Source organism: Vanacampus margaritifer, chromosome 12 (assembly GCF_051991255.1).
Source record: "Vanacampus margaritifer isolate UIUO_Vmar chromosome 12, RoL_Vmar_1.0, whole genome shotgun sequence".
NCBI lineage: Eukaryota > Metazoa > Chordata > Actinopteri > Syngnathiformes > Syngnathidae > Vanacampus > Vanacampus margaritifer.
In genome coordinates, this window is record NC_135443.1 from 21,677,397 (window position 1) to 21,687,396 (window position 10,000).

General features: G+C 38.6%; 1 protein-coding gene across 1 annotated transcript in view; it reads left to right on the plus strand.

Annotated features, from left to right (window-relative positions):
* Positions 1–7,647, plus strand: part of LOC144061079 (actin-related protein 2-A) — a 20,701-nt gene extending 13,054 nt beyond the window's left edge. Inside the window, exons 7-9 of the mRNA XM_077581144.1 lie at positions 1,596–1,741; positions 1,820–1,952; positions 5,995–7,647. Coding sequence (XP_077437270.1) covers positions 1,596–1,741; positions 1,820–1,952; positions 5,995–6,165 — 450 coding nt within the window. The 3' untranslated portion in view covers positions 6,166–7,647. The remainder of the gene's footprint in view (positions 1–1,595; positions 1,742–1,819; positions 1,953–5,994) is intronic.
* The last annotated feature ends 2,353 nt before the right edge of the window (positions 7,648–10,000 follow it).

Genomic DNA, 10,000 nt, shown 5'->3' on the forward strand with positions numbered 1-10,000 from the left:
ACCTTTTAGTTCTAGGAGCCAACTCAAAAGTTCTACCTCGCTAGCATGGTCATCTTTTGACCCTGTTAATTTGTTAATTTACTCACAAATTAAAGGTTCTGAACGAAAAATTCCTGGAGCCTAATTTTTGTAGTTTTTGATAATTTATTAGGGCCAAAAGAAGACCCATCTCATGATTAATACTTTCGAAAGGTCCAAGGAACTCTCCGAAAGATGTGAATCATATTTAATTTTATGACGATAAGTACTAAACTATACTATACTTGAAACCAGCTACATTTTGGTTTGAAGTGACAAGCGTATAGCCAGTGAGCTAGCGGCTTTTCTCCTTAATGTCAAACGTCCCAAACAGATAGACTCAAAACGTACGAGTCCAGCTGTCTTAATGCCACAAAATTGAACATTTTATGTACAACTGCCTTTACAAAGTGAAATCTATTTGGTGCGTATTTAAAATGTTGTGCCCGACAGGGACTTTCTCATTGTAAAAATAGGATATGAGCTTTAATTAAAGTTAAATTTTGTGGGAGTGTTTAATGCGAAAATAGTCAATGGCTTTTTTTTTTAAGGAACATTTGTAATTTGTTCAACATAAACGCAGCTGTTTTTTTTTTCGTTTTTTTTTGGTAGTTGCAAGTTTTATTAGTGACAAGCAGCAAATTTGTAGCCTGGCGTTTACCCTTTGGATGACAAATGGCCCCTTTGCTTAAAAGCACGGCTTTATATAACAAGCGTGTATGCTTAATTAATGGGCTTTGTTGCGGGGGCTGCCGTAAAGTTGAGATTCAAACATCTGGTGGTCGGCGGGGTGCTGCTTGTTCGCCAGCCTTGTTTTTCTTTCCGATGTCTTTTTTTCCCCTCCATAACCACAAAATCCAAACGCATGCCTTGGCGAGCTCGTGTTGTGTCTCTGAGCTCACTGTGACCGCACGTGTGTGAGAGTCAAAGAGTGTGAGTGTGTGTGTTTGGGTCCCCTCGAAACAAGGAGGGCAATGTGAGCAGAGCCCGTGGACCGCACATGACATAATTTCCTGCGCAGCCACTTCTGCAGCAGTGGTGACTTCCTCACGCTGCCCCCATGGCTCAATGAAGCCTTTTTATTGATACACACGCACACACGTACACGTACAGGTACAGGTACAAGTTATGCTTCAACTTTAACATTCTAGTCCGAACTTGTATTTGCAGTCTGGGTACAGAAAGGCGAATATGTCCTGCTCTGACGGGAATGGCTACAAATCTCAGATAACGCTATAAAAAGTTGCCAGATTTGTTGCTAGTCGCTTCTTTGTGAAAAAACAAAAGAAAAACCAAAAAAAGTTGTTAAGTTTGACAACACAGAGTAGCGTTCGCTTCAGCCCTACACTCTAGCGCCGCCCAAGGTTGTCATGGTAACGAAAGTATATCAGATTTATTTGAGTTATGAGCACAGAAAAAAATTAACTTGTAAGTCAAGGTACCACTGTATTGATATTAGCCGAATTAGTGTATAAGATTTTCAGCTTCTTTTCTGCTGTGATTCAAGATCTTTTTTTGACCCCCCCCCCTTTTTTTTTCTTTCTTTCATGTCCGTCCTTCCTCCCACGCGTCTGCAGCTGCCAGACGGCCGTGTGATCAAGGTGGGCGGCGAGCGCTTCGAGGCGCCCGAGGCCCTCTTCCAGCCGCACCTCATCAACGTGGAGGGTGTGGGCGTGGCCGAGCTGCTCTTCAACACCATCCAGGCGGCCGACATCGACACCAGGTGAGCGCCTCGGCCCGCAACCAGCTTTCACGTACGTGATGCGAAAATAAATTTTTTCACAAAAATCTTCCTCGCCAGGCCCGAGTTCTATAAACACATCGTGCTGTCGGGGGGGTCCACCATGTACCCGGGGCTGCCCTCGCGACTGGAGAGGGAGCTCAAGCAGCTTTACTTGGAGCGTGTGCTCAAGGGGGATGTGGACAAGCTATCGGTGAGAAATTTATTTGAGGTTATGTTTACAGTCTTAAATGGAATACAATCAACCCTGGCTAAGACTCACCATGATTTTTACACGTAATTATTGTTATAATTACCTGAACATATAGTTTACAGGCTAAATATAATAACACCTTCACACCTTTCAAATACATTACCCTTATTGCCTCCAGTGCACATTCAACTGGTGCAGTGCACTGTTCTGCCATCAGGTGGTGCCCTGAGCCCAATGGTTTATTTACTGTTAAAAACAAGGATTTGGAGTAGAGGTGATATAAATGCTGTTTTATAAAATTAGTTAAGAACACATGTCTATGTAAATGTAATGTTGTTTATTGTGTTAAACAATCCTGTAATACACCTGTTACAAAGTAGATTACTACTTTAACACATTTTTAGCCCCCATAAAGCAGCAGTTAAAAACAAGAGGCATAAACGTGTAAAAATTAATTAATGTAAAAACATTCAACAAAACTTGAATTTGGATTCGGTAAGCTGTTAGTAAAACTTGAAACAGTCATATGTTAACAACACGCTCACTTCAAAGCTGCCTTAAAGACTTTGAAACATTTTTACACACGACTGCCTCCTCTGGACTAAAGTGTAAATGCAGCCTCCATGATGCTCGTGCATGAGCTGCGCAAGCCTGTACGAGAACGAGTGAACAGAAACTCCTCTGGTAAGAGGCCACTATTTACAGACTAGCAAAGATGATTTCAACTGATAGAATGATAGAAAGATAATAAGACAATGATAGAGCAATTCTGAATAAATTTCTTGCACAGATTATCTAATGTTATACCGTGATATAGTGCAGTTGATTGCAAAAAAATTATCAATATCGAGTAATATTTTAGGCCACGATGCGGTAGTTCAAATACACAATAAAGCTCAAATTAATTTGTTCCTCACAATACTTCAAATCAAGCAACTGAAAATGAAGTCTTTATTTCAAACGTATTCTTGAACGCATTGGAAACGTGTGTCTGTCCTGTTTATATAAACTGTTTATTGGAAAGACGCTGAAGTTGCGAACAATACTGTGACGTCTCACAAGAATGCTGCCAGCAGCAGATGTGGTTGGTAATCGCACCTTTTTATTTGTCTTCACACAACCGGCCGGCTAGGAGCTACCGTTGGCCGCAGCCGCCGCCGAAAACAAGAAACTAACTTGTGAGCCGAATTAGGACATGTGCTAACAACAAAACGTACCTATGAGTCCCTTCTACCCCGGGAGACGTGCGATGTGTACACTAAACACTCAACACCATAATGCAGACAACAGAATGTGCAACACAGGAACACTTATGTATCAGCCATACATGGATCATGTCCTCTAGATCACATTTACAACGCTCGTAAGCAATATTAGCTTTTGATTTCCACCTTTATTTGTCATTATTGTTACAACTTACTTTGACGTATAGTTGTAATTAGTGATGGCAAAATGAAGCTTCATGAAGCACTTGTGATTTTTTTTAAGTCCCCTAGATGGTGCTCTTGGTTGGAAGATGCAGTGGAAATTTAATACATTTCCATTGCACTAGCCTTTATATTTAAACCAAGAGCACCATCTAGGGGACTTAAAAAAATTCTCAAGTGCTTCATGAAGCTTCATTTTGCCATCACTAGTTGTAATCATATTTTACCTTCTCAGTAGAAAGGAAACCCAACGGTCACTTGTCAGGTTTCCATCCAAATGTTTTGAAATTTTTATGCAAATTTTGTGAAACTGCGCAAAACGGACATGCGACATGCCCGTTTCCATCCGCTCTTCTTTTGCGAATATGCGCCGCGAGATGACGTTGTAGTGACGGAACTTTGGGACAATGGGGAGTTCCAGGTGGGAATGTTGGTTTTGACGGACTGAACGAAAGTACTTTGTCTTGTTGGCTTCCCTCCCGCATGTAAGTGAAGTGTATCGTTACATTGAGAGCTGATGTTAATAAAGGCATCTAAAATTCCATTAATGTTTTTTTTCTTTAATTAATTATAAAAAGAATCATGCTTCTTCGTCTCCCCAAACATATCTTACTTTATCATCCGCTATTTATTGTGACTACAAACGTGCGTGACGTAGTATCGGTCAAAACGTGCGACGTATATCCATCCGGTCTTGTTGTCGCCTATTCGCAAAACCTGTTTCCATTACCAAAATGCGCATTTTCCTTTTTTCTATACGCTTCAAAAACCACCCTCTCCAAGTGTAAAAACTTTTTGGTGAATTTTGGGCCCTTTTTTTTTTTTAATTTCTGGTGTTTCTATTCAGTTTCTTTTTTACAATTCTTGAAAATTCAAATAAAAATAGGTGGATGGAAACCCACCCACTGTCACTGCTCTGATGTTTACACAAGTCCTCTGTCTGCGTCTATCAGACTATATTTTGGCTTGTTTTGTCGCGCTGGATAAAACTTCTCCTTTCTTCTTTTTTTGGGGGTCCGTCCCGGAGTTCCAGCTGTGCTTGAACGTATCCTTTTCTTCATCAATGTAAAAGCTTGCACTTGCAGTCGTGTTGTTTATCCCAAGTGTCTCACGGTGAGCACTTCTTCTACACGTTATGGCGCAGAAGTGGAAACTTTTATTTTTATTTTATCAGCATTCCAACACTACATTCAAATCACACAAAAAAGAAATTGAAACAACAGTGTGGAAGTTAAAAAAAGAAAAGTATTGTAAACTCTACCCGGAGACGGGAGCGCGCATGACGTCACATTCTTAGCGTTTTCGCCTCGAAAAGCTTCTATTCAGAGGAGCTTTATAGGCTTATCGATGCAGTTTTTGTAAATACGTTAGGGCTTGCTCTATACATCAGGTCATTGCTTCTGCATATAGATGTGTAAAAATCTGTCATTTTAACATTTAAACTTGCTTAATGGAGCTTTAAAAACGTGAAGACTGCTGGCCAAAAACTCCAAAGAAAAAGCAAAACACCCATACAGCATAACATCTTGGCTACTCGCAGAATTGGTCTCAATTTTGTGCAACTGTATGGTAATTTGTTGTTTAAGCCTCATAACCATGCGTTTTATAGGGCTGTAGCTATCAAATAGTTAAAACTAATCAAACTAATAATGCAACATATCAACCAGAGCGAAATGACTCTTTACTCAGACTGAGGCACAATTTTCAATTAGTGGACCAAAAAATTATCATACAAATTACATTACATGTGCTTAAAGTGATAATTTGATTATTTAAAAAACAAAACAAAAAACATACAAGAAAATACTGTCTCCAACGTACCAACTCACTGTCTAATACTCATTTGTTTTTTTCGGGGAGCCAAATATTACATCATCACTGTCTGTTACTCATCCGTTTTTGGCCATTTTAAGAATAAATAAATATACTCAGTGCAGGCTAGTTTTTAACAGGTCATTTTTGACGTGAGGAAATCACCTGATTACTAACCAGTTCACTAGACTTTCTAATGTCACTTAGCCAAAATGACTTTATTCAAACACTTTTTTAAATTTATTTTTTTAGATTTTCTAATCTATTTTACTAACATGTATTCTAGTGTTTAAATGCAGGTTATTTAAAAACTAGTGTATTTATTATTCTTGGAGGCATACACTTGTACTTTAACTGTATGCTAATTTGTTGTTTAAGCCTCATAACCATGCGTTTTATAGGGCTGCAGTTATCAAATAGTTTTAAAATGGCTTATTCTACCAATTATTCCATCGATTTGGCGTACTCAGATAAAAGTTGATTTGCATTATTAAAAAACAATACCAAGACGATATTTGCATGCGAGTAGCGGTTTTTGTTTTTGTTCACTTGGGGTCACATTTTAATCTACACTTAAGCATCTGTGACTTTGAATGCTGTGTGTGCCAGTTGTTTACTCAAGTTAGTCTGTCTTTGTTAGTCAGTCTGCATATTGAGTGCCTGTGCGTCAGCTGTGTGCACTGTTTTTGAAATATCCCCAACAAAAATAACAGGAGAATTTTACAATTTATGTGTCTGATGTGGATGCTTGTAAATCAGACATGTCATTGACGTTCACTTCCTGTCATTTTCTTTTTTAACAGAAATTCAAGATCCGCATCGAGGACCCTCCCAGGCGGAAGCACATGGTGTTCCTGGGCGGGGCGGTACTAGCCGACATCATGAAGGACAAGGACAACTTCTGGCTCACCCGCGAGGAGTACCAGGAGAAGGGGGTGCGCGTTCTGCAAAAGCTTGGTGTTACCGTCAGATAAAAACACACATGAAAACACACACAAAAATATATCTATTTATCCTTTTCCTCTTTCTGCCATCAACTCTCCTCTTTCCCGCTGTCGCCTTTCCCCTTTTCCACCTTCACCTCTCCTGGCAAACGGTTCCATCTTTTCTGCACACTTCCCATATAACGTTAAAGAAAAGTTAAATGTCGCCGCCACTTCACGGAGAAAGTACGAGATGTCTTGAAGGGAAGCCTACAAGCTTTTTGATATCACAATCAGGGTCCACCCAGCATATTTTTTTTCCTGCGACTAATCACATTTTTATGTGGCAGTTTTTTTTTTCTTCCAAGGAGAGAGGGATGACTTATTTTTTGTTTCTTCCCCTTGCCTTTGTTGCAGTGCACTACTACCATTGTAAATGGAGTGTAACCGTGGTAACAGAAGTTTGGTTTAAATGAAGTTGAACTCCCTTCAAAGCAGGGTTTCACGAAAATGCGGGTCTTTCCTCGGAAAAGTGGCGATAAAACCCAATTTTGCATGCAAGTTGCAACGAACCAAATCTAGCAAGCCAATTTCGACCAGTTATGGCGGTCCCAACAGCTATGCAATAAGCCAGTAGTGACCAACCAAATATGATTAAACCCGAATTGGTAGAAATGCTTATGTAGTGTATGGCTAATTTACACTAATGCTCTACATTTTTGTGAGCTGCCCTGCATGAAACATGTTGTTATGCGTATATCCGCTGTCAAAAGCACAGCATCGTGTTGTAGTTCGAAAAAAAGCTGTGCTGCAGTGTTACTGGCTGCCCAGCTTAGCCACACAAATGCTACTACAAAGGGCCCTCAGTTTACGTTAACTGAATCTGTACACAAACCAAAACATAGGAGTCAATTCTAGGTTACGTAGGTCTAACGTTGAAGTGACGGAAATAATAAGCATTATGCAGTATGGTTGTAACTGAGCATAAAAGCAAATTGTTGAAACCCCCCAAAATGACCCCGAAATGGTGTGCTTACTTGATGAAAATGCAAAAAAATTCGCTTTTTGGGAAACCCTACTTTAAAGGAGCTCACACAAAAAATGAATGATGATAAAGAAGTTTGCTATGATTTATTTGTGTGATGGTACTTACCAGTGTGAAGGGGTGTTTAATCTGCCTTAGTGTTGATCAAAAAGGCCTGGTGTTGTATATTTACTCAAAACGCAGCAAATAGCAGGTTTAAATGGAAATGGCTGTTTTTTATTTTAGATTTTTTTTTTCGAGTTCCCCCGGTGTGATCAATACTGGAGACACTTCACCATATTATTATTTTTTTGAAGATAAGGATTTTTGATTGTATATTTTTCTTTCCCTCTCTTTCTGTGGATGTCTTACCCAGTGCCAAGTGCAGTTCATGTTTTATTTTATGTCTGCTTTTTTTTTGTGTGGCCACCATTTTGTTTTGATTCTGTTTTTGTTCATAGCATAACTGCCTAACGCTGATTTAAATAAAGAAAAGTGATTTATAAGGATGACTGCTTTGCTTATTGTACTCGTGTGATTGTCTATCGTTACATAATCCATTCATCGATCATTCCATACATCATTTAGCCATCCTTAGTTCCATGCATTCATTAGTCATTTATTGGTCTATCTATTGTTTATCTATCCATTTATACATTTATCACTCATCCATCTTATTATTCTGTCCACCCATCACCCAGCTATCATTATCCATCTATGTATGCATCTATTCATCATCCGTCTATGTATCATCATCCGTGTACCTATCTACGTATTCATCTATCTCTAGTCAGACATTTAAAGTAAAGGAGGAAGTGGAAGAGTGGTGCCAGCAGAGGAAGATGGTGTCTTTTCCTCATCTGTAATAAAATAAAGAAGAAATCCCTCTCCGGCCTTGGTTCCATTTTAATCCCTTTACTCCTACCGCCACTTCCCTGCCGGCCCTGACCGCTTACCTCCTGTTTGAAGTGTCCCTCTCCTTACAGACAGGTAGCAGTGAAGGTCATTTGGCACTGGAACAACTTGTCGGCAATTTTCATTCTGAGATGGAACTTTTTTTTTTTTTTTTGCTATTATCTGGAGCACAAGTAAATAAAGGGTGTTTCGAACAAGCGGGCAAGTGTTCCTCATTCAGGTTCAACCAGAGCAAAGAGAAGAAATGCTTCATTTAAAAAAAAAAAAAACTAATTTCACTGGCAAAATCCATGTGTTGCTAAAGCTCATGACACGCTCCATAAGCCTCGGGAACAAGCGACTCAAATTACTCAATTCTCTCTTGTCTTGTTTTTTTTTAAATTATTTTTATTTTAGGAGTTGAAGTATTTGGTGTTTTTAATGACAGACAAGTGTATGCCTCTAAGAATAATAAATACACTAGTTTTTTCTTAAGCAATACTCAATAACCTGCATTTAAACACTAGAATACATGTTAGTAAAATAGATAAGAAAATCAAAATTTTTTTTTTAAAAAAGTGTTTGAATAAAGTCATTTTGGCCAAGTGACATTAGTCATAACTGGTTAGTAATCAGGTGATTTCCTCATGTCAACAATTACCTGTTAAAAACTAGCCTGCACTGAGTATATTTATTTATTCTTAAAATGGCCAAAAACGGATGAGTAACAGACAGTGATGATGTAATATTTGGCTCCCCCAAAAAAACAAATGAGTTATAGACAGTGAGTTGGTACGTTGGAGACAGTATTTTCTTGTATGTTTTTTGTTTTGTTTTTTAAATAATCAAATTATCACTTTAAGCACATGTAATGTAATTTGTATGATAAATTTTTGGTCCACTAATTGAAAATTGTGCCTCAGTCTGAGTAAAGAGTCATTTCGCTCTGGTTGATATGTTGCTTTATTAGTTTGATTAGTTTTAACTATTTGATAGCTACAGCCCTATAAAACGCATGGTTATGAGGCTTAAACAACAAATTACCATACAGTTGCACAAAATTGAGACCAATTCTGCGAGTAGCCAAGATGTTATGCTGTATGGGTGTTTTGCTTTTTCTTTGGAGTTTTTGGCCAGCAGTCTTCACGTTTTTAAAGCTCCATTAAGCAAGTTTAAATGTAAAAATGACAGATTTTTACACATCTATATGCAGAAGCAATGCCCTGATGTATAGAGCAAGCCCTAACGTATTTACAACAACTGCATCGATAAGCCTATAAAGCTTTTCTGAATAGAAGCTCTTCGAGGCGAAAACGCTAAGAATGTGACGTCATGCGCGCTCCCGTCTCTGGGTGGAGTTTACAATACTTTTCTTTTTTTAACTTCCACACTGTTGTTTCAATTTCTTTTTTGTGTGATTTGAATGTAGTGTTGGAATGCTGATAAAATAAAATAAAATAAAATAAAAATAAAAGTTTCCACTTCTGCGATATAACGTGTAGAAGAAGTGCTCACCGTGAGACACTTGGAATAAACAACACGACTGCAAGTGCAAGCTTTTACATTGATGAATATGGAATCTGCCAGGAGTAAGAAAAGGATACGTTCGAACACAGCTGGAACTCCGGGACGGATCCCCAAAAAAAGAAGAAAGGGGAAGTTTTATCCAGCGCGACAAAACAAGCCAAAATATAGTCTGATAGGCGCAGACAGAGGACTCGTGTAAACATCAGAGCAGTGACAGTGGGTGGGTTTCCATCCACATGCTATATATACGATGTAAATTTACTTGTACAATTATGTTTCCAGAATTATTATTTACATATTCATACATTTTGGTATTTTTTGGTATTTAAATTTATGTGTCAAATCTGCTGCTCTCCGTCATTCACTTTGCATTTACCTATGGTATGCGAGCATCTGATTGGATAGTGTTAGTCAGCTGATAGGGGATCAGTAAGGGTCACT